We start from the raw sequence: 22,944 nt of genomic DNA, 5'->3' as shown, positions 1-22,944 counted from the left end.
GTGACGGGGAGGTCGCAGCCGCCGTCGCCCAAATCTGGGGGGAAAAACACCGCGTTTGGGTCAACGGGAGGAACCGGTTCCCCCTGCCCCGCCGCTCGGCGCAGCACCGCACCGGTCACCGCGATCTCCGTGCTCAGCGCCGACGTCTCCCAGGCGCTGCCGTTGTGGTGGTGGTAGCGGCACCGGTAGCACCGGGAGGTGACGGCGCCGTCCAGGGTGAACTGAACCTCGTGCCGCCCCGGCGGGGCCAAAACGCTGCGCACCGGGGTGTCAGCAACGAGCAGGTCGAAGGCGGCGCCGGCGAAGCGGCGCGGGGACAAACAGGTGATGGTGGGGGGGTTGTGGCGGGTGAGGAGCCCCAGGGGGGGCGGGAGCGACGGGGACGCAGCGGCGCCTGCGGAAAAGCGACGGAGAATCAATCACGGAATTGTTTTGGGTGAAAAAGACCCTAAAATCATCAATCCAACCATAACCCAACCCCGGCACTAAAACGTCCCCAGGAGCCTCCTCTGTTCACCCCTCCGGGGATGGCGGCTCCAGCACTGCCCTGGGCAGCCTGTTCCAACGCCCCACAGCCCTTTGAGGAAGAAATCACCCCAAATTTCCACCCTCAGCCTCCTTCTCCAGCCCCTTCCCCAGCTCCGTTCCCTCCTCTGAACTCGCTCCAGCTCATTCTGGTGACGGAGCGTTCACGGGGTTGCTGTGACCCAAGCGCAGGACCCCGCGCTTGGGTTTTGTTAAACCTCAGACCATCGGGCTCAGCCCAACGATCTGGATTCGCCAGTTGAGCCAAATCCAGGCAAGCCCCCCAAAAGCAGCAGCGAGAAGGCACCTGCGAGGAGGACGAGAAGCAGCTCCAGCCGCATCTTCCTCCTTTTCCTCTTCTTATTCGTCCGGGGTCGGGATCGACGCCGGTCCCACCGCGGTGACGCTGTGGGCTGTAAAAGTAAAAAAAAAAAAAAAAAAAGAAGAAGAAAAAAGGATTTTGCTGAAAACGAAGTTTCACCACCCAGGAAGGAAATGACCAAGTGGCCGTGTCGGTTTTATCCCCTCTTGTTGCGCAAAAACCCAATAACAGGGTCTGGCTGGTGGGAAAGCAGCTCTTGTGACACCGGAGCCAGTTCCTGGGGGTCGTGCCCCAATTAGGACGATGATGTAATTAAGAAAAAGGGCGCAATGAGGCAGCGACACCCAACGGGAGCCTCACCTGGAGCAGCCGCGGCGTCGAGCGGATGGAAACGGGTGTTGGTGGGTGGGTCCGCACCCCGACATTGCTCACAGGGGCCCCAGAAAACTGCACCGAAATACTTAAATCTGCCCCAAGCGCCCTCAAACCTGCCCCAAATCTTCCTCGGGGGTCCCCAAATCGGCGCCTAATCGGGTAAATTTGTCCAGGGACCCCCCAATCTGCCCCAGGGACCCCTCAAATCTTCCTCAGGACCTCCCAGATGTGCAGCTAACAGCCTAAATCTGCACTTGACCGCGGAAATCTGCAATTAGCCGCCTAATTGTGCCTCGGGGTCTCCCCCAAATCGGCCCCAAACGCGCCCCCGGCCCCAGCGCGGTGCATTGTGGGAGACCCGCTCCCCTCACGGGCTGAGGCAACACGCGAGGGGGGCGGGCCCTGGGTCCGGGCTGACCAATGAGAGGCTAAGAAACAAGGCGCCGGGAGGGATGAGCCAATCAGCGCCGAGAATGCCCGTGGAAGGGATTCCCGCCTCAGGCGTTCGCAGCGGTCACCCCCCCAACCTCCGCCGGGGTCCTGCCGCAGCGGAGGGGCGGAGCCTAAGCTAGGGCCCTGTCGGAGGGGGCGTGGCCTGAGGCGGAAGGGCGGGGCTTGTACCGGAAGCGCGAGGCTGTACGGGGAGCGCCGGGTTTGTCGCGGCCGGTAACGGAGGGAGCGGGGCCTGAGGTGGGTCCGTAACGGGGAAAGTGGAACCGGGGGGCGGGTTCGTCACCGTCCCCTTTGTGTCCCACACCCCCAGGAGTCCCTGCGGGGCCGCGGGAGCGTGAACCGGAGCCCGGGGCCGCGCCCGGGTCACGTGGCCTCTGCGGGGACAAGGGGGGACGCGTGACACCCTCCGGGATTAAAGGAGAATTGGGGTGAATTCGCCCGGGTTTGGTCACCCGAGCGGCGCGGACGGTTTTGGGGAGGGGTTGGGCTGGTTGGGGGGGGGCTGAGCCCCGTTGGGACCCAGAACCCCCATTTTGTGACCCCAAAACCCAATTTTGAGACCCCAAACCCCCCTTTTGAGACCCAAAAGTCACTTTGAGACCCAAAACCCCATTTTCAGATCCTAAAAATTGCCAAGAGCCCTAAAATGCCCTTTAAGACCCAAAATCCCCGTTTTGAGACGCCAAAAAACCTCTTTTTGAGACCCAAAAGGTACCTTTGAGACCCCAGAACCCCCTTTTGACACCCCAAAAACTCCGAGACCCCAAAAATCCCCTTTGGGACCCAAAAGTCCTTTTTTTGTGACCCAAAACCCCCCTTTTTGTGACCCCAAAATCCCCTTTTTGAGACCCGCAAAAATCCCTTTTTGTGACCCCAAAATCCCTTTTTGAGACCCCAAAAGACCCTTTTTGAGCCCCACGAACCCCTTGGACACCTCCAAACCCCATTTTTCCCCCAAAACCCCCCTCGATCTGCCCCCCCGCAAAGACTTTCACTGAAGATTTTTAATTTTTTTTTCCCTTTATTTTTTATTTTAATTTTTTTAATCTTTTGCTTTTTAGTTCATTAATGGGGCGCAGACCGGAGGCACTTGACACGTTGGCAAATTGGGGGGGAGGGTGGGAAGAGCCGCCCCCCCAACCCCCCAAAACCCGGGGTTGCGCCGGGCTCGTTAATGGATTAATTAATGGGGGGGCGGGGGCGGGGGCTGGAGTCGGTGTTTAAAAATCTACATTATTTTGGGTGCGGGTTGGGGGGGGGTTGTTGTTTGTTTGTAGTTTTTTTTAATTTTTTATTAAATTTTTTTATACAATTAATAAGTTTGTAAAAATATTTACAACCTTAGCTCCAGCCCCAGCCCGGGGGGGCCCTGGGGAAGGCACCGGGTGTCGTTTAAGGCCTTGGAGTTGGGGGGACACACCTTGGGGACATGGGGACCGAACCCTCAAACACAACCCCCCCCGGATTATTTGCACCCCCCCAAAATCCCCACCGCGGGGGCTCCGTCCTGTTCCCCGCGGTGACACCACCCCAGTGTGTCCCCCCCCCCAGCACCCACTTTTCTGGGTGTTTTTCCAGTTTTTCTCCCGGTTTTGGGGGTGAAAAAAATACCTGAGGTCACCGCACTGGGGGGGAGGAGGGGGGGGCGACACCCAATTAATGTTAATTAGCAAATCGCTTCCTGCAGTCCCGTCATATTTTTTTTTTTAATTTTCCAGAGATCAATTTTCCCCTGAAAAGCTTTAAAAACTGGAATATAGACTACGGGTGAGATTAGCGATTGATTGGGGGGGGAGAAAACCCCCCGAATGGTGACGTTTTCTATATAATATATTAATACAAAAATTCTGAGGGGTTGAGGAGGAGAAAAGGAGGAAGAAAAGCGAGCGGGGGGGGTTCAACCACCTCCGAGCGCTCCCGTCCCCCCCGGGACAAAAACTGGGGACACGGGGAGGGAATTTCTGACCAAAAGTGCAACATTCGCCCCCCCAAAACCACATTTATATATAAAACCCTCTGCGGTTTGTGATCTGGGGGGGGCCGAGCGGGACGGGCCGCACGTGGGGGGGTTTTTTTGGGGTTTTTTTCCCCCTCCCGCTGCCGGAACGGTGCGGTTTTTTTTACCAAAACGGCACTTTTTTTACCCAAACGGCGCGTGGTTTTTTTCTTTTACCGAAAGCGGTGGGTTTTGCACAGCGGGCCGCTGGGGCGGGTGGTTTTTTCCCCGTTTTTCTCCTCAAAACGAGATTAATCGAGGAGCGAGGGCTCGGCCGGGCGGATGATGGTCGGTCGGTTCGGGGCGGCCGGGGGTCTCCTGCTGGGGGGACAAACGGGACACAGTGAAACCACGAGGCGCAAAAAAACCACGACGGGGGAAAAATAAAAAAACGGGCACGGAAAAAATTCGAGGTGCAAAAAAATGAGCGGCGGAAAAAACGGGAGAAGCGGTAAAATGGCAAACTGCAAAAAGGAGGTGAAGGAAAAGGAGAAAGTGCGGAAAAACGGGGGTGGAAAGAGCACGAGGTGCAAAAAAGTGACAAGTGGCGGAAAAAAGGGGGGGAAAATCAGGAGCTGCGGAAAAACCGCAAAGTGCAGAAAAAACACAAGGTGCAGAAAAACCGCGAGATGCAGAAAAACCACAAAGTGCAGAAAAAACACGAGGTGCAGAAAAATGAGGTGCAGAAAAAACGGGAGCTGCGGAAAAACCACAAGATGCAGAAAAACCACAAAGTGCAGAAAAACCACGAGGTGCAAAAAAAGGAGCTGCAGAAAAACAAGGTGCAGAAAAAACGGGAGCCGTGGAAAAACCGTTTTATACTGTTTTCTTCAAAAAAAAAGCACTGCTTTAAAAAGTGGCTATGAACAGACCGATGTCCCGCACAGGGAAAGACACCGGTCCTACAATGCCTCTCGCAACTTGGAAAACGCTTAAAATTTAAAAAAATGCAAGATGCAGGGAAAAAAAGGGGTGGGGCGGGGGGGGGAGAAAAACGAGGCGCAAAAAATGGCCGAGGTGCAGAAAAAGCCAAGAGTTTGGGGAAATTTCAGGTCCTGACCGTGGGGTTCGAGCCCTCGGGGGGGTCAGCAAAGCTCAGGCCAAGCGGAGGGGGCGGCCCTGGGGACAGGACCCCCCCGAAGCCGCAGGTGTTGGTGTCTTACCTGGGCACGCCGGGCGGGATGCCGGGGGGGACGCGCGCCGGGCGCGACGGGATCTGCGGGGGGGCCGAGAAGGGGTCGGGAGCGGCGGCGAAGACGTTTTGGGGTCCGGGGCGCGAGGGGATGGGGGGAGCGGAGAAGGGGGACGGTCCCCCCGCCGGGATGGGGATGAGGGGGGGGCCCGGCGTGGGCCCCCGAACCGCCGGCGGCCGCCCCGGGGGGAGGATGATGGAGGGAGCTCTGCGCTGTGGGGGGGGGCTGTGGAGAGAGAGAAAAATCCGTGAGCGCAGCCCCAAAAACACCCCGTTTGAATCATTTCAGTTGGGAGAGACCCCCGGGCTATGGATCCGACCACAACCCAACTAAACCACGGCCCTAAACCTCGTCTGAACGCCTTTGCAACCCCTCCGGGGATGGCGGCTCCAGCACTGCCCTGGGCAGCCTGTTCCAACGCCCCACAGCCCTTTGGGGAAGAAATCACCCCAAATTTCCACCCTCAGCCTCCTTCTCCAGCCCCTTCCCCAGCTCCGTTCCCTCCTCTGAACTCGCTGCAGCTCCTCAAGGTTTTTCTTGGCGTGAGGTGATCCCAACAGCCCTGGGGCCGCCATCGGAGCCCTGAGGTGATTCTGGTGCCCCTGGGGCCAACATTTTGTGTTTTGAGGTGGTTTTAGTGCTATTTTGTGTTTTGAAGTGATTTTGTACCCCTGGGGCTGCCATTTTGAGCCCTGAGGTGATTCTGGTGCCATTTGGAGCCCTGAGCTGATTCTGGTTCCCCCATTTGGACCCCTGAGGTGATTCTGGCGCCATTTGGAGCCCCCAGGATTCGCGGTTTGGCCTCCCCAGTGGCACAATCACTTCTCCCCTCCCGCTGGCCACACCGTTCCCTGACACAAGCCAGGAACAGTTTTCTATAATTCCTTTTTGGCCACCTGGGCACACGCCGGCTCCTGCTCAACAGCCCCAGGGCCTTTTCCAGCCCGGAGTGTTCGTGGGGTTGTTGTGACCCAAGCTCAGGACCCGGCACTTGGTTTTGTTAAACCTCAGACCATTGGGCTCGGCCCATCAATCCGGATCCCTCTGTAGATCCTTCCCAGCCTCCAGCGGATCAACACTCCACCCAGCTTGGTGTTGTCTGTGAACTGAGGGTGCGCTCCATCTCCTCATCCAAAGAGATTAAACAGAACTGGCCCCAGTACTGAGCCCCAACTGGGTTTGGCTCCGTTCACCACAACCCTTTGGGCCCTCCAGCCAGTTCTTTACCAAGCAAAGAGGCTCCATGAGCTGCAGCTTCTCCAGGAGACGCTGTGGGACACGTTCATCCCATAAAACCTCATTTATCTCCTCCAGGAGACGCTGTGGGACACGTTCATCCCATAAAACCTCATTTATCTCCTCCAGGAGACGCTGTGGGACACGTTCATCCCATAAAACCTCATTTATCTCCTCCAGGAGACGCTGTGGGACACGTTCATCCCATAAAACCTCACTTATCTCCTCCAGGAGACGGTGTGGGACATGGGGTCAATGCTGTGGGACATGGCGTCAGTGCCCTGGGACGTGGTGTCAATGCCGTGGGACGTACTGTCAATACCCTGGGACATGGCGTCAGTGCCCTGGGACGTGGTGTCAATACCCTGGGACGTGGTGTCAATGCCCTGGGACGTGGTGTCAATGCCGTGGGACGTGGCGTCAGTGCCCTGGGACGTGGCGTCAGTGCCCTGGGACGTGGTGTCAATGCCCTGGGACGTGGTGTCAATGCCGTGGGACGTGGCGTCAGTGCCCTGGCACGTACTGTCAATACCCTGGGACATGGTGTCAATACCGTGGGACGTGGCGTCAGTGCCCTGGGACGTGGCGTAACCGGGTTTTTTCCCCCCGTGGGTACCTGTGGGGGCCGCTGGGCTGCAGCCAGGTGTCGTCCACGGGCGGGGGCACCGGCGTGGTGACGGTGCTGGTGCTGATGTCCCCGATGATGCTCAGGGCCTCCTTGAGCGCGTGGTACATGCGCAGCATCTCGTCGCGGCGCTGCGCCTGCTCCGCCGACTCCTCCATCAGGCTGCTCTGGTCGGCCGAGGAGTACAGGTAGGCCAGGAGCTCCGAGTGGATGAAGTCCTTGGTCTGGAAAAGGGAATTAAAAAAAAAAAAAAAAAAAAAAGAGTTTTGAGACAAGAAATCCCGGCCAAACTGCGAATCTTGAGGGTGGTTTTGGGCCCCGCAGATCAGGGCCCAAAATGGCGGCACCAGAATCACCTCAGGGCTCAAAATGGCGCTAAAATCACCTCAAAACATAAAAGGGCACAAAAATCACCTCAGGGCTCAAAATGGCGGCACCGAAATCACCTCAGGGCTCAACTTGGTGGCACCAGGGGCACAAAATCACCTCAAAACACAAAATATCTGCCCCAGGGGCACCAAGATCCCCTCAGGGCTCCAAATGGCGCCAAAATCACCTCAGGGCTCAAAATGGCGGCCCCAGGGGCACCAAGATCACCTCAAATCACAAAACGGCACTAAAATCACCTCAAAACAAACACAAAATGGCAGCACCAGGGACACAAAGTCACCTCAGGGCTCCCATGGCGGCCCCAGGGCTGTTGGGATCACCTCACGCCAAGAAAAACCTTGAGGAGCTGCAGCGAGTTCAGAGGAGGGAACGGAGCTGGGGAAGGGGCTGGAGAAGGAGGCTGAGGGTGGAAATTTGGGGTGATTTCTTCCCCAAAGGGCTGTGGGGCGTTGGAACAGGCTGCCCAGGGCAGGGCTGGAGCCGCCATCCCCGGAGGGGTGAACGGAGGAGGCTCTTGGGGACGTTTTAGTGCCGGTGGCAACGGTTGGACGTCAAAACGAAGCATCGCGAGTTGGTCAAATGGCGTCGCTGGGCCCCGAAACTCACGTTGTTGATCATGAGGTGCATGATGGTCTTTGGCATGAGGTCCCGGATGGATTTGTTGATGATGCCCACGTAGGAATCCACCAGGTTGCGGATGGTCTCCACCTGCCGCTCCAGCTGCGGGTCCATGGAGAAGGTGTTTTCCTGCGCCCCGTCCTCGTTCTCCGTCTGCGCGGGGAAAAACCAACACTCATTCTTGCCAGGATCGGGCAAATCCGGGAGGAACGCACAGTTCCTCCCGCTCGCTCGCACTTGTTCCCATCCCAGGCGGATGCTGTTTGAAACGGAGCTTATTTGTTTGAAACAGAGCCTGCTTGGTTGAAATAGAGGGGTTTTGTTTTTTAAATAGAGTTTATCTTTTTGAAATAAAGTTCATTTTTTTGCAACAGAGTTTACCTTTTTTAAATAGAGTCCATTCTTTGGAAATAGAGTTTATCTTTTTGAAATAGAGTTTATTTTTTTGAAATAGAGTTCGTCTTTTTAAAATAGAGTTCATTTTTTTTGAAACGGAGTTCATTTTTTTTTTAGAGTTCATTTTTTTTTTTAGAGTTCTTTTTTTTTTTTAGAGTTCTTTTTTCTTTTAGAGTTGTTTTTTTTCAAACAGAGTTTATCTTTTGGAAATAGAGGATTTTTGCAATAGAGCTCACATTTTTGCAAGAGCTCATATTTTTGCAATACGGTTTAATTTTTTGAAATAGAATTCATTTTATTTTTAAATAGAGTTGGGTTTTGTTTTAAATAGAGTTTTTTTTTTTAAAACAGAGGGGTTTTTTAAATAGAGTTGTTTTTTTTAAAATAGAGGGGTTTTTTTTAAATAGAGTTCATTATTTTTAGAGTTATTTTCTTAAATAGACCTCATTATTTTTGAAATAGACCTCATTATTTTTTGAAACAGAGCTCATTTTTCGAAATACACTTTATTTCTTTTAAACAGAGCTCATAATTTTTCAGCAGCGCTGCTACTTTTGCAATGAAGCTCGTCCTATTTTTGCCCCGCCACCCACGGTTTCTGCCCCCGGACGTGGATGCCGGAGCCCCCGGGGGGGTCCGGGCCGGCGCGGGGGGGTCGCCGTTTGGATTTACTTGGTCTTTTTCGGGGTAGACGCCGGCGCGGAGGAACGAGGCTTTCCAGCTGTCCACGTCCTCCTGCGAGTCGCACGCCAGCTCGATCTGCCGCAGGTCCTTGTACACGTTCCTGGGGGGGCGAGAGCGGCTTTGGGGACCCCAGGGGACACCCTGGGGACGCAACCCCCCCCCCCCCAGGATTATCTGGATCCCCCCAAAATCCCCACCGCGGGGGCTCCGTCCTGTTCCCCACGGTGACAACACCCCGGTGTTGTCCCCCCCCCAGCACCCACTTTTCCAGGTGTTTTTCTCCCGGTTTTGGGAGTGACAAAAATACCTGAGGTCACCGCACTGGGGGGGAAAGGAGGGGGGCGACACCCAGTTAATGTTAATTAGCAAATCGCTTCCTGCAGTCCCGTCATTTTTTTTTTTTTTTAATTTTCCGGAGATCAATTTTCCCCCGAAAAGCTTTAAAAACTGGAATATAGACTACGGGTGATTGATTCTGGGGGAGGGGGAGAAAACCCCCGAATGGTGACGTTTTCTATATAATATATTAATACAAAAATTCTGAGGGGTTGAGGAGGAGAAAAGGAGGAAGAAAAGCGAGTGGGGGGGTTCAACCACCTCCGAGCGCTCCCGTCCCCCCCGGGACAAAAACTGGGGACACGGGGAGGGAATTTCTGACCAAAAGTGCAACATTCGCCCCCCCAAAACCACATTTATATATAAAACCCTCTGCGGTTTGTGATCCGGGCGGGGCAGAAAAGGGTAAAACCATCGACTGCGAGCGGGGGGGGCGAAACCCCGAGGTTTTGGGGGGGGGTCCCCGAAAATCCAACCTCTGCTCCGTGTTGAAGATGGCGAAGACGTGTTTGTTGGACATGAAGCCCTTCTCCACATCCCGGATCTTCAAATTATCCAGAGGCAACATGTATTTCTTCTCCTTTTCCTGGAAACGGGGAGAAGGCGGCAGGATGAGAGCCAGAACGGCGGGAATTAACGGTAATTAACGGTAATGAACCAGCCGGTAATGAAGCTCCGAACGGAGCAACCTCAGACTCTCCCCCGGAATTGCAGCTCCGGCGCGAGAACCAACCGGGAATCCCTTTTGGCAGCGTGAAATTTCCAAAAAAACGCCCGAAATTTTAAAAAAAAAAAAACGGACCTAAATTTCCTAAAACCTTCTCCGTGTGTCCAAAACCCTGAATTCCCCAAACCCAGCCTGAATTTCCAAAAGCCTCCCCCATATTCCCCCAAACTGACCTAAATTTCCTAAAACCGCTCCTGAATTTCCAAAACCCTCCCTGAATTCCCAAAAACCTGCCCAAATTTCAAAAGAACATCCTCTAAATGTCCATAAACCTCTCTGGATTTCCACAAACCTCCCTGAATTTCCAAAAACCTCCCTGAGTTTCCAAAACCCTCCCTAAATTTCCCAAAAAACTCCCCGAATTTCCAAACCAACTCCCCAAATTTCCAAAAAACCTCCCCAAATTTCAAAAAAACTTCCCTGAATTCCCAAAAACCTCCCGAAATTTCCACAAACCTCCCGGAGTTTCCAAAACAAACTCTCCTAAATTTCCAAAAGAACCCCCTGGGTTTGCAAACTCCTTCCCTAAATTTCCAAAAACCTCCTCTAAATTTCCAAAACCCCTCCCTAAATTTCAAACCAAAACTCCTTGAATTTCCAAAAGCCTCCACCAAATCGAAAAATAAAAACCTCCCCAAATTTCCAAAAACCTCCCTAAATTTCCCAAAAACCTCCCTGAGCTTCCAAAAACCTCCTCTAAATTTCCAGAACCCCTCCCTAAATTTCAAACCAAACTTCCCCGAATTTCCAAAAGCCTCCACCAAATTTAAAAGCCTCCCCAAATTTCCAAAAACCTGCCTAAATTTCCAAAAAAACCACCCCAAAGAGGGACAAAGGACCCCAGGAACGTCCCCCCCCCGCACCCAGGGCCTCCCGCTCCCAAATCCCAACATCTGGAACTGCTTAAAGCCGCTTCAGCCTCCGCTTTGTCTCCAGATGGTCCCAAAAAAAAAAAAGAAACCGCGACGTTCGCCTTTTGTCGAGAGGCCACGAACTCCCCCCCCCCCCAAACTCATGATTTCCTGCGCAAAAAAAAAAAAAAAAAAAAAGAAAATCCGCTTTTTTTTTCCGCTCCGGAGCGACTTTGCCACGTCAGACGGGAGACAAAGCGAGTTTCCTCGCGCCGGGCGCCGAGCCGGAGTCCAACGCCGGATTTATGCGCAATTTTTTGGGGGAAAATGGGGAGAAATTGAGGAGGGGACGAGGACGGCGCGGCCGAGACTCCAGCCCAGCCTGCCCAGTGTTCAGACTACCTGTTCAGGAGGGTTTAACGTTGTACAGTAGTCTGCACATTGGTTAGATCGGGTTTGGCCCAGCACCGGCCCAGTAAAGCCCAGTAAAGCCCAGCAAGGTAAGGGGGGGGACGCAAACCGCCCTTTTTTGCGGAGTTTCAATGGATTTTGGGGGTTTTTTCTGCTCTTTTCCTTGGGGAAATTAAATAGGTTTGGGATTTTTTGCTCAGATTCGGGGGGTTTTTGGTGTTGGGGGGCGAGCGAACCCGGGTCCGGCCTTTTTTTGGGGGAGATTAAAGAGATTTGGGGGTTTTTTTTTGCTCCGACTCAGTCCTTTCTGGGGGGACATTCAACAGATTTGGGGGGTTTGCTGTGATTTGGGGGGTTTGCTCTGATTTGGGGGGTTTGCTCTGATTTGGGGGCGTCTATTCCCTTTGCAAACCCAGTTTCAACCCTTTTTTTGCGCAGATTAAATAGATTTGGGGTTTTTTTTTGCTCCCATTTGTACTTTTTGGGGGGGTTTATCGCCCTTGTGGTGCAAACAAATCCAGTTTCAACCCTTTTTTTGGGGCGACTGAACAGATTTTTAAGGTTTTGGGGGGGGTTATTGTCTTTGGGACCCCCCTCAAAGCCCGGGGTGCTGCTTTAGCTGCTCCCGAGGGTTTATTTTGGGGTAAAAAGGGGGATTTTGGGGCTGGGGAGGCAGGGAAGCTGCACACAGAGCCCCATTCATCACACCCGCCTGGTTCTCATTACCAGCCGTCGGGGGGGGCGTCGATCAACTCAACGTTTTTCCTTCTTTTTTAGGTTCATTTACCATCCAAAAGGGCCGGGGGGTGACACTGGGGGGGGGACACACGTTCATTTTTGCAGGATGAACAAAAGGCCGTCGGGAAATCAAATAAAACTTTGTGTTCGCGTCTCATTTTTCTGACGGCAAATCCAGCCCCCCGCCGTGAACCAGTTTCCATCCTCTGGCTTTACTGGTTCAACTGGGAACCTGAGTTGGGGGGGCGGCTGGGATGGGGCCCCCGAATCTTTGCCGGGGGGGCGGGGGGGACAACAGGGATGTGACACAAAGACCCCCCCCCAAAAAGAGGGGGGGCCGGGCAGCTGCTTGTTCCCAGTTTAGGGGTGTTTAGTCCCGGTTTATCAGTGTTTAGTCCCAGTTTAGGGGGGTCTTAGTCCCAGTTTAAGGGTGTTTAGTCCCAGTTTAGGGTGCATTAGTCCCAGCTTAGGGGTGTTTAGTCCCAGTTTAAGCGTGTCTAGTCCCAGTTTAGGGGTGTCTTAGTCCCAGTTTAAGGGTCATTAGTCCCCGCTTAGGGGTGTCTTAGTCCCAGTTTATCAGTGTTTAGTCCCAGTTTAGGGGTGATAGTCCCAGTTTAGGGGTGTCTTAATCCCGGTTTATCACTGTTTAGTCCCGGTTTATCAGTGTTTAGTCCCAGTTTAGGGGTGATAGTCCCAGTTTAGGGGTGTCTTAATCCCGGTTTATCACTGTTTAGTCCCGGTTTATCAGTGTTTAGTCCCAGTTTAGGGGTGATAGTCCCAGTTTAGGGGTGTCTTAATCCCGGTTTATCACTGTTTAGTCCCGGTTTATCAGTGTTTAGTCCCGGTTTAGGGGTGTCTTAGTCCCAGTTTAAGGGTGTTTAGTCCCAGCTTATCAGTATTTACACAATCACAGGGAGGAATTCGCTGGGTGGGGGGGGACAGAGCCCCACACACTAATTAACCCCGGGCGCTAATTCTGACCCCCCGACCCCAGGATTCTCTCAGCCAAAGCCCAGAAATGGCAGAAAACCCCCCAAAATTCTGTGTCCCCCCCCAAATGTCACCGCCCCCCCCAAGGTCACGTACCTCCTCGTCCTTGTACCAGGACAAGGACTCGGCCGTCAGCACGAACCAATATTCCTTGGAGCCGCCTTTCATGATGCTGATGTTGTTGATGGTCAACCAGCCCCTGCGGATCACCTGGGGGGGCCAAAAATACAGGTGGGGGGCACAGGGGGGGAGGAAGAGGAGGTTGAAGGCTCCTGCTGGCACCAAAAGCGAAGAAAACGCCCCCAAAACCCACCGGGAGCGGTGCAAAGAGCCTCGACCAGGCGGATTCCAGTCATTCTAAGCCCTAAAATCCCACGGTTTTCCCCCAAAAAGCCCCCCCGGGGCGGCTCCTCGGCCCCCCCGGCCTGAACCCGCATGCGACGCGAAGCGGCGAAGCCGAGTTGCCGAAGACGGGGCGAAAAAGCGGCGTTTTGGCAACAAGTAACGCGCCAGACGGGAGCGTCGGCTGCTCTAAACCGGCCCCGGGGGGGTTGTCGGAGTCACCGGAGCCCCCAAATCCTCCCGGGTCCCCCCAAACCCGCGTCGGGGTCACCGCGGAGAGAGGGGACGATTCGGGGGGTGTCGCTGCGTCCGCAGGGATAAAAATCCCGCCGGAAAACGCGAAAAATCGTCAAAAAGCACCTAAAACGGGGGCTGGAATCGCTCTTAGCCTCGAGTTTAGATAATCCCGGGACTAAGGGGCGGGAGAACGGGAGCAAATTGGCTCCACCAGCCCCTGTTTAATGTAATTTTAATATTTTCGATATAATTGTGATATATTTTGATGTATTTTTAATATATTTTAATGTCTTTTTGATCTATTTTATAGCTTTCCAGCCAAACCCACCATTTTCCGTCGCCATCGAGCTCGTTAACGCTCGGATTTAATGACCTTAAAACGCCCTTTTCAACCCAAAGAATCCGCCGGTTTTCTGGGGTTTTCTCACCGTCACCCCGGCGAGCACCAGAGAGCCCGAAACCGCCGGATTTCCGCCCAAAAAGAACCCGGTGGGTTTAGGGAGAGCCCAACCAGTCCCAGTACCGAGCGCCCCAGTCAAACCAGTGCCCCCAGCTCGCGTTTCACGGGGTTAGTTCCACCACACGGGTTAATAACGGGGGGGGGAAAAGGCATTTTTGGGGTGAATTAAACCATCCGGGGCCGGGAGGAGAAGGCGAATCCCGAGCGGGACGCGGAGTTTTGTCGCGGCTCAAAAATCCCCAAAATTCCAGATTCGTTTTGAAAAAAAAATTGAAATTCTGAGAATTTCAAAACCCGCCGAGGGTTTTGCGGCCGCGCCGGGAAAACCGCGACAAAATCCGCTGTATTAGACGCAGGAAAAGCAGCTGGGGCTAAAAAATGTAATTGCTACGGGTCTTTGCGGCGAGGGGAAGGAAGGAGCCCTGAAATGAGGTTGTCGGATTCAAGATTTTTTTGCTTTTTGCTGCGTTTGAGGCCTCGGTTTGTGATAAAAGCAAAATAACGCGAATTCGAGCCCGGTTTTAAATGAACAAAGGGAGGAATCGGGGGGAGACGGAGCGAGGAAAGAGGTCGGAGGCTCCGGTGGGCGCTGGGATGATTTTTTGGGCATTTTTTGGGGGTTTTAAGGACCAAAAAATCCGTGTTTAGGGCGCGAGGACAGAACGAGGGTCCGTGTCGGGTAGAGGGGGAGAAAAAAGCCCAAATTTCATTTATTTCGCTCAAGGAAAAGAGGAGGAGGAGGGAAAAAAGCTCCGTTGAGACCGACTGATGTGGGTGGGTTTGGGGCTCGTGGGATGGATGTTAATTATCTTAATTAATCCTCAATTACCAGATCTCCGCCTTCCCCGGCACGACCGCGCAGCCGGCGACGGGAGAGCAGCCCTGCGCAGAAATCCCGCAGCAAAAATGAGCCTTTTGGGGTTTTTTCTTGGGGTTTGGGGAAAATAGAAGAGTCTCAAAGAAAACTGAATCGGGAGAGCTGGGAAAGAGGGAATTCCCCTTGAATTTAGACCCAAAACGCGACGGTTTTAGGGCAAAACCCCACCTCTGGCTGCCGCAAAGCCGGCGGGTGAGGTCCCACCTGTCGCGGCGCAAAAATCCAAATATTTGGGCTTTTGGCTTCCAGGTAAAACCAGTTTTTAGCCTGAATTGAGTGTCCAGCTCTCCCTAGACCTGTTCCAAATGAGTTTTTGGCCGTGGGGACGGAATTTCTGTCCCCAAAGGAGGATTCCGGGGAATTTTGTCAGCGGAATCCATTCCGGGAAGTGAAAAAGGTGGTTGTTTTGGGTGGGAAAGGGTGTTTTCTGGCAGGGCCGCGTCCGTCGCCGGGTGTCGGCGACAGCGCGAATCACACTCTGCGGGTACTTACCAGGATCTCACCCTTTAGGTGCAGAAAATTAAAGAGGGGAGAAATAAAAACGAGAAAGAAAAGCGGGACGGGGAAGACGGGGGAGCGAAGAAAAAACAGGAGTGGTGGGAGGGAAGCACAAAAACGGTAGGAAAACAGCAAAAGAAAAACAGTGACATGCGATTAATGATCATTTCACAGTGTTAATGGTTCATTACGTTCTTTCCGAACGAGAGGCAGCGTCACCGCGGCCCGACGCATGCACGGGGGGACGGAACCGCGGCTCCTCGGCCTCCCAGTTCTCCCAGTTCTCCCAGTTCCCCCAGTTCCCCCAGTTCCCCACCCCACGGGGAGCGATGGGGCGGGATGGGGGAGGTCGAGGCCGGGGGCTCGTCCAGCAGCTCGTGCCGAGCGGTTTGGCCCAAATCTGCTGATTTGAGGTGAGTTCCTGGGGAGCAAACGCTCCGTTTTTCCTTCTCCGACCCCCGCGAAATGTCCCTCGATAAAGTATTTAGTGGATCCACTCGAATCCTGATTTTAAACGAGCTCCTGAAGAGCAAACACCCCGTTTTTCCTTCTCCAATTCCAATAAAATATCCCTCATGGAAGGATTTAGCGGATCCGCTCAAATCCTGATTTCAGACGAGCTCCTGAAGAGCAAACGCTCCGTTTTTCCTTCTGCAACCCCTGTGAAATGTCCCTTAAGAAAGGATTTGGTGGATCCACTCAAATCCCAATTTTAGGTGCGTTCCGGGGGAGCGAACGCTCCGTTTTTCCTTCTCTGACCCCCGTGAAATGTCCCTCAATAACGTATTTAGTGGATCCACTCAAATCCTGATTTCAGACGAGCTCCTGAAGAGCGAACGCTTCGTTTTTCCCTCTCCAACCCCAATAAAACCTCTCTCGATAAAGTCGTTAGCGGATCCATGTAATTCCTGATTTCAGACGAGCTCCTGAAGAGCAAACGCTCCGTTTTTCCCTCTCCAACCCCTGTGAAACGTCCCTCAATGAGGTATTTAGCGGATCGCTGCAATTCCTGATGCCAGACGAGCTCCTGTGGAGCAAATGCTCCGTTTCCCGACCCAGAGCTGGTTTTTCGCTCCCCAAGCCCGAGGACGGAGCTTGTGTACCTGGTTGGGGATGGCTCTTTTCTTGTTGGTCTGCGTGTTCCTTTGCTGCGCGCTGAAAAGAGGGAAGGAGAGGGGAAAAAGCAGCATTTTTAGCTGGCAGTCCTGGTCCCTGGGCGTTTTCCAACCCGCCCAAGAAGCCAAGCGAGAGCAGCAGGAAACGCCAAGCGGGAGCAGCAGCGGGAGCCGATTGCAAAGGGGTTTCCGGCCCAGAACCCGCGGATCCCGAGCACCGAAGCCCAGCAGGACTCGTCTCCAGGAAAAATGAACCTGCAGCCTCTCGATCCCTTCCCCGAGCTGGGAAAAACGTGCGGAAAAACTACCTGTCTCTCCTGAGCAAGCCAAGGGCCACGGGCCGGGCCGGGATCGTTAGTCGGGAGCGGGAACAAAATGCGTGAAAACAGTGAGAATTAACGGCGGGAGCGGCCGACAAGCGCCAAACGGGCTCGTTTCCCCCGCAAAGGGGAAAGTCGCGCTCTGCTCGGCCCTTGGCCCGTCCTGACGGTTCCTCCCGAGCCCCCGGGGACGCGACACGAGCCCGAGCGGCTGAGCCCTAAAGCCGAGCTCCAAGGAGCGGCTCTCGGCTCTAGCCAGAGGCGCGATTCAATGACACGAAGGGGTTTTGGGGGAAAAGGCACAAGCAGGACGAGCTGTACCCACCCGCTGGCCACGTGCTGCTCAGTGTAACAGCTGGGGACAGGATCCGGAGGGCCCAGGAAAAGAGGGACGTGGCGGTTCCCAGAAACCAGCGGGACAGACGAGCAGAGGAAAAGGTGAAAAGCCGAGGTGAAATAAGGAGGGGGAAGGAGGAAGAGGAGAGGAGGAGAGGAGGAGGAAAAGGAGAGGAGGAGGAAGAGAGGAAGGAAGAAGAGAGGGAAAAGAGGAAAAGGCAGGAGGAAAAGGCAGGAGGAAAAGGCAGGAGGAAAAGGCAGGAAAACCGGAAAAGGCAGGAGGAAAAGGAAGGAAAACCGGAAAAGGCAGGAGGAAAAGGAAGGAAAACCGGAAAAGGAAGGAAAACCGGAAAAGGAAGGAAAACCGGAAAAGGAAGGAGGAAAAGGAAGGAAAACCGGAAAAGGAAGGAGGAAAAGGAAGGAGGAAAAGGCAGGAAAACCGGAAAAGGAAGGAGGAAAAGGCAGGAAAACCGGAAAAGGAAGGAAAACCGGAAAAGGAAGGAGGAAAAGGAAGGAAAACCGGAAAAGGAAGGAGGAAAAGGAAGGAAAACCGGAAAAGGAAGGAGGAAAAGGAAGGAGGAAAAGGCAGGAAAACCGGAAAAGGCAGGAAAACCGGAAAAGGCAGGAAAACCGGAAAAGGCAGGAAAACCGGAAAAGGAAGGAGGAAAAGGAAGGAGGAAAAGGAAGGAGGAAAAGGAAGGAGGAAAAGGAAGGAGGAAAAGGAAGGAAAACCGGAAAAGGCAGGAAAACCGGAAAAGGAAGGAGGAAAAGGAAGGAAAACCAGAAAAGGAAGGAGGAAAAGGAAGGAAAACCGGAAAAGGAAGGAGGAAAAGGAAAACCAGAAAAGGAAGGAGGAAAAGGAAAAAAGAGAAAGAGAGAGAAAAAAAAAAAGAAAAAAGAAAGAAGTCCCAAAAGGGAGAGAATTAGGGCGGAGAAGGTGCCGCTTGGGGGTTTGTGGTGAATTTGCGCCGCGTTGTGGTGAATCCGCCCCCAGCCGCGACTCACTTGGCGAAGCCGATGAAATCCTCGTGGTTGGTGTTGATGTACGACAGCTCGATGTCGATCAGCAGCAGGATCTGCGCACAGGGACACACAAACGGTCACCCGGGCCCCACAGCCGCCCCCCGGTCCCCAGAGCCACCAACGGTGTCCCCAGAGCCATTTTGTCCTTGTTCTTCCCCCCATCCTTTCCTCGTTTTGTCCCCACTTTGTCCCTGTTTCGTCCTTGTTCTTCCCTCGATTTTTTCCTCATTCTGTCCGGTTTTGTCCCTGGTTTCTCTTCCCCCTTTTGCCCTTGTTTTGTCCCTGTTTTGTCCCCATTTTGTCGCTCATTGTGTCCCCATTTTGTCCCCGCTTTGTCCCCATTATGCCCTCATTTTGTCCCCATTTTGTCCCTATTTTATCCTCATTTTGTCCCTGTTTTGTCCCCATTTTATCCTCATTTCATCCCCATTTTGTCCTCGTCGTGTCCCTGTTTTGTCCCTGGTTTGTCCCCATTATGCCCTCATTTTGTCCCTATTTTGTCCTTGTTTTGTCCCCATTATGCCCTCATTTTGTCCCTGGTTTTGTCCCCATTTTATCCTCATTTCATCCCCATTTTGCCCTCGTCGTGTCCCTGTCTTGTCCCTGGTTTTATCCCCATTTTACCCCTGTTTTGCCCACCTGGTCCTTGGTTTTCCCCTCCCGCTCCCTGATGTGCGTGGTGACGATTCTCTCCGTCTCCTCCCGTAACCTGGGGTAGGAACCGAGCTGGAAAGAAACGGGGGAAAAAGGGGCAAAAAACCGACGGCTGCTGAGAGACCCGGGACAGAGGGGACAGTCCCGAGGAGACAGACGGACAGAGGGACAGAGGGGACACAACCGGGGCTCGGGGGTGGGAAAAGACACCGAAAAGAAGCGACCGACTCAATTCCCTTCACTCAATCCCACCAAAAACCAGCAGAATTCCCCCTCCCGCGAGGGGTGGTTGAAATGAAAATATCAAGATATTATTCATATCAATATATATTAAAATGTATGTAGTAGAGAAAATATAATTTTTTTTTAAATCCTGATGGATTTTTGTCATTCCCACCCTCGTCCCCCGTTGTTTGCACGAGCGACGTGAGGAGCGTTTTTAGCTTTTTTTAGCCTTTTTTAGCCTTTTTTTTTGTTAAGGGGGGTGTGAGCGAACATCTGTGCAACACATCTCGGCAGGACCCGCTCATATTCATATTAAAATTCAACATTTCTCAGCGTTTCCGCTAAATCTCGGGGCGCAGAGCCCCCAAAAAATCCGCGATAATTCCGCTTCAACTCACTTTGGATCGCCCGGGTCCTGGGAGCCAATATATTCCAGATGTCAAAGATTAGATTATAAAATTGGGTGGGATGAATGAAGATTCGTTACCTTCTGGGCGCACTTTTTAATGACGGCGGCCAGTTCAGAGACCACCAGATCGACACACTTCAAACTGGGCTCTTTGAGCTTTATGATCTGGTTTTTCACGATGGCTTCGAAAGCCAAATCAGGGGTGAAAAGCCCCGTCCTGCACGGAAACGCCCAACGGGGTTTGGGGGGAAATAGCCACAAAAGACAGAAAAGAAAAGAAGAGGAGATTTTTGTCAAAATTTCTGAGGTTAGCGACATGCAAAGGAAAAAGCTGCCGGAGAAATTCCTTCGGGATTTGGACCCTCTCCGCTTCCGGATGCCAAAATCCGGGCGGTTTTGGGGCTGTTTTGCCTTTTCTGAGCGCGGGGAAAATCCTGGGTTCTCTCGAAACTCAGGCGCAGTTTTAGGAAAACACTGAATTTCAACTCAAATTTTTGGCGTTAGAACCTCCCCGGATATTCGGGACGGAAGGAATTTCAAAGGGAAGCGGCGGCTTCTTCGGATTTCCCCAGAAAAATCGCACTGGAAAGGAGGAAAAGTGGAGAATTCCCGACCCCTCAAAGCCCCAGAACCAGTTTAGAGTTTAAACTGGTCCAGTTGGGCGTTTAAACTGGTCCTGCACCAGCGCTCTGGGGAGCAAACCTGGTTCAATCTTGCTGGGATTAACTGAATTTCTTCATCTTTTTTATGGTTTTGTTGATTTTTTTTTAAATAACGTGAGGATCGGGAGGAGAAATGAGTCGTTTTTCTCGGTTTATCTTTGGGTGGTACCAGAATAGGTGTAAAACCGCCCAAATAATCACTCTGAGAAGGGTTATTAACTATGGAAATGACCCGTTCGAAGTAATTAACATTTCCAGGGGAAAAAAAAAGACAATAGGGACCTTCTGAAATGCAAATATGCTCGTTATCGAGCAGGGTGTTAATTGCAGAGGTTGAACTGGGGGATTTCACGGCTGGAATTGCTGTTTCTGGGTCGAGTTTCCCAGTTTCTGGGCCGATTTTCCCAGTTCTCGGGTCGATTTTCCCAGTCCCCGGCGTTCCCAGAGCACGGCAAAGGAGTTTAAAGCCCAATTTGACGCCAAAACCACGTGCAGAGAGCGGCAGCGGCAGCGAGAGGCGCCCGCCCGCCTGCCCAACCCCTTCCCAAACAGCCCGTTTTCCTGTGATTTCCTCATTTTGAGGCGGATTTGGGGGTTTTGCGGGGCAGGCGGGCGGGCCGGGGCGCCGCCGGGTCGATACCTTATTGGTGCACTGTCTAACGGTATTAATTAGCTCTTGGATAACGAGGTCGACACACTTCAGACAAGGCTCTTTCAGCTTCACCACCTGCTTTTTCACAATGGCCTCAAACGCCAAGTCCGGGGTGAAAAGCCCCGTCCTGAGGAACCGCGGGCGGAGAGAAACGCAAATCAACACCGTAAATCAAATAAAAAGGGGGAAAAGGGAAGGGGGAAAAAGGAAGGGGGGGAAAGGAAAAGAAAAGAAAGAAAAGAAAGGGGAAAAGAAAAGAAAAGAAAGAAAAGAAAGGGGAAAAGAAAAGAAAGAAAAGAAAGGGGAAAAAGGGGGGAAGGAAAAAGAAAGGGGGAAAAGGGGGGAAGGAAAAAAGGGGGGAAGGAAAAAAGGGGGGAAGGAAAAAAGGGGGGAAGGAAAAAAGGGGGGAAGGAAAAAAGGGGGGAAGGAAAAAAGGGGGGAAGGAAAAAAGGGGGGAAGGAAAAAAGGGGGGAAGGAAAAAAGGGGGGAAGGAAACAAAGAAACAAGAACAAAAAGAACCCCAGTCGATCAGTTGAGCGGGTTTTGGGCGGATGGGCTGCACCCTGGACAGCAGCTGAACCCCCACAATTCGGTGCTAATTCCCCTAAAACGGACGTGAGAGCCCCAGCACTGCCAGACAATGGGAATTCACCTTTTTTGGGGGGGTTTAAGGAAAACGAGAAGAAACTCGCCGTTTCTCTCTTTTAACGCCCGTTTCGTACCTGTCCCGCAAGGTGAATTCTTCCCCCGCTTACAGGAAGGTCAGAGGAAAAGATAAAAGTCATTTTTAGTGGCTGAATTGAAGGAAAAAAGGGAAATTTTTCAGCTCGGACACCCCTGGGCTCTCCGAGTTACCCCTTGAATTCCCTCTATAGAGCCGAAATTTGGCCATTTCCAGCCCCAAAAATGGCCATTTTCAGCAAGAAATGCGCCATTTCCAGCCCCAAAAATGGCCGTTTTCAGCAAGAAATATTCTATCTCCAACAAGACATGTCCAGTTTTGAGCAAGAACCGTTCATTTTGAGCGAACCCCGGTCTCCCCGCACTTGCCTCACGCCGTGGATGTTTTTAATGGCGTAGCTGATTTCTCGCCTCAAATCCTTCTCGTCGAACTCCATCTGAACAGCCAAAGAAAATCACGCTTCAGATTTGTTTGGATTTTTATTTTTACAGCCGTTTCCGGCTCCCGCTTCCCCACCCCGCATCTTTTGCACCATCGCAGGGGCCGATTCTGTCACCAATCTCTGGTTTATTGACCCCAAATCTCGGTATTTTACGCATATCCTGGTTGAAGATCCTTCTCCCATGTTTAAGCCAGAGGTCGTCACCACCCAGAAATTAAAACCCCCGGCGCTTAACGAGCCATAAAACCGACTCTAATCAAACGTCCCCTCCTTGTGTAAACACCTCGCAGCACCGGGAAGGGGAAGGAAACCGGGGGTTGACGGGGACAAACTGGGACAAACTGGTTTCTGGTCCCCGGGGGCATTTTTACCTTCACAAGCTCGAAGGGAAACCTCTCGTGGAAAATACGGTTGATTCTGGCGCCCCCGGAGAGCTCGAGCGTGTCCACCTGGTCTCCAGAACCTTCGATTCGCTTCTCGAAGTCAACACCGAACTGCTGGACCATCCTGGGGAGGGAAAACGGGGTTAAACAGGGTTTTTTTTGGCCGGGAAAGGGGAGCGTCGCCCCGGCAGGCGAGGTGGCGGGAAGGGCCGTACTGTAACAGAGCTTTGGTTTTGCGCGTGGGGTCGTCGGGGCGGAAATTCTTATATTCCTCCACCTCCTTCTCCAGGGAGAGCAGCTGGCTCTGCAGTTTGCTGCGCAGCGACGGCAGCGTCTCCCGGATGTGGTTGGTGAGTTGCTGCGAAAAGATTAAGTTGGAGACCGTTGAGACACCCTCTGCTGCGGGAGCATCCCATTTCCAGCAGAAATAAACGGCAGCACCGCAAAAAAATTAAAATTGAGATAACTAAGACACTCTCTGCTGTGGGAACATCCCACTTCCAGCAGAAATAAACAGCGGTACCACAAAAAAAAAATCAAATTTGAGATAACTAAGACGCTCTCTGCTGCGGGAACATCCCATCTCCAGCAGAAATAAACGGCGGCACTGCAAAAAAAAATTAAAGCGAGCTAACTGTGATTCTGCGAACTGAGGCACCCTCCGCCGCAGGAATATCCCGTTTCCAGCAGAAATACACCCCAGTACCGCAAAAAAAAATCAAAATTGAGATAACTGAGACACGCTCTGCCACAGGAACAGC

At 52.8% G+C, this 22,944-nt stretch overlaps 1 protein-coding gene across 9 annotated transcripts in view; it reads right to left on the bottom strand.

The window, feature by feature from the left end:
• Positions 1-2,697: 2,697 nt before the first annotated feature.
• Positions 2,698-22,944, bottom strand: part of DNM2 (dynamin 2) — a 29,349-nt gene continuing 9,102 nt past the window's right edge. The window contains exons 7-22 of one of the 9 annotated variants that reach the window (XM_065654884.1): positions 22,399-22,541; positions 22,172-22,307; positions 21,727-21,794; positions 20,665-20,803; positions 18,714-18,800; positions 18,057-18,127; positions 17,041-17,070; positions 16,384-16,435; positions 15,275-15,286; positions 12,963-13,076; positions 9,626-9,735; positions 8,802-8,913; positions 7,722-7,886; positions 6,717-6,949; positions 4,835-5,089; positions 2,698-3,992 (exon numbers count right to left, since the gene is read on the bottom strand). In XM_065654884.1, the coding sequence (XP_065510956.1) occupies positions 3,923-3,992; positions 4,835-5,089; positions 6,717-6,949; positions 7,722-7,886; positions 8,802-8,913; positions 9,626-9,735; positions 12,963-13,076; positions 15,275-15,286; positions 16,384-16,435; positions 17,041-17,070; positions 18,057-18,127; positions 18,714-18,800; positions 20,665-20,803; positions 21,727-21,794; positions 22,172-22,307; positions 22,399-22,541 (1,797 nt within the window). In that variant the 3' untranslated portion in view covers positions 2,698-3,922. Of the gene's footprint in view, positions 3,993-4,834; positions 5,090-6,716; positions 6,950-7,721; positions 7,887-8,801; positions 8,914-9,625; positions 9,736-12,962; positions 13,077-15,274; positions 15,287-16,383; positions 16,436-17,040; positions 17,071-18,056; positions 18,128-18,713; positions 18,801-19,440; positions 19,580-20,664; positions 20,804-21,726; positions 21,795-22,171; positions 22,308-22,398; positions 22,542-22,944 lie in introns of all 9 variants that reach the window. The other 8 variants (XM_065654885.1, XM_065654886.1, XM_065654887.1 and 5 more) reach the window with 8 other exon arrangements.

This window comes from Caloenas nicobarica, chromosome 36 (genome assembly GCF_036013445.1).
Source record: "Caloenas nicobarica isolate bCalNic1 chromosome 36, bCalNic1.hap1, whole genome shotgun sequence".
Lineage (NCBI taxonomy): Eukaryota > Metazoa > Chordata > Aves > Columbiformes > Columbidae > Caloenas > Caloenas nicobarica.
The sequence above is the reverse complement of the archived record's forward strand: the minus strand, read 5'-3'. Positions and strand labels throughout refer to the sequence as shown.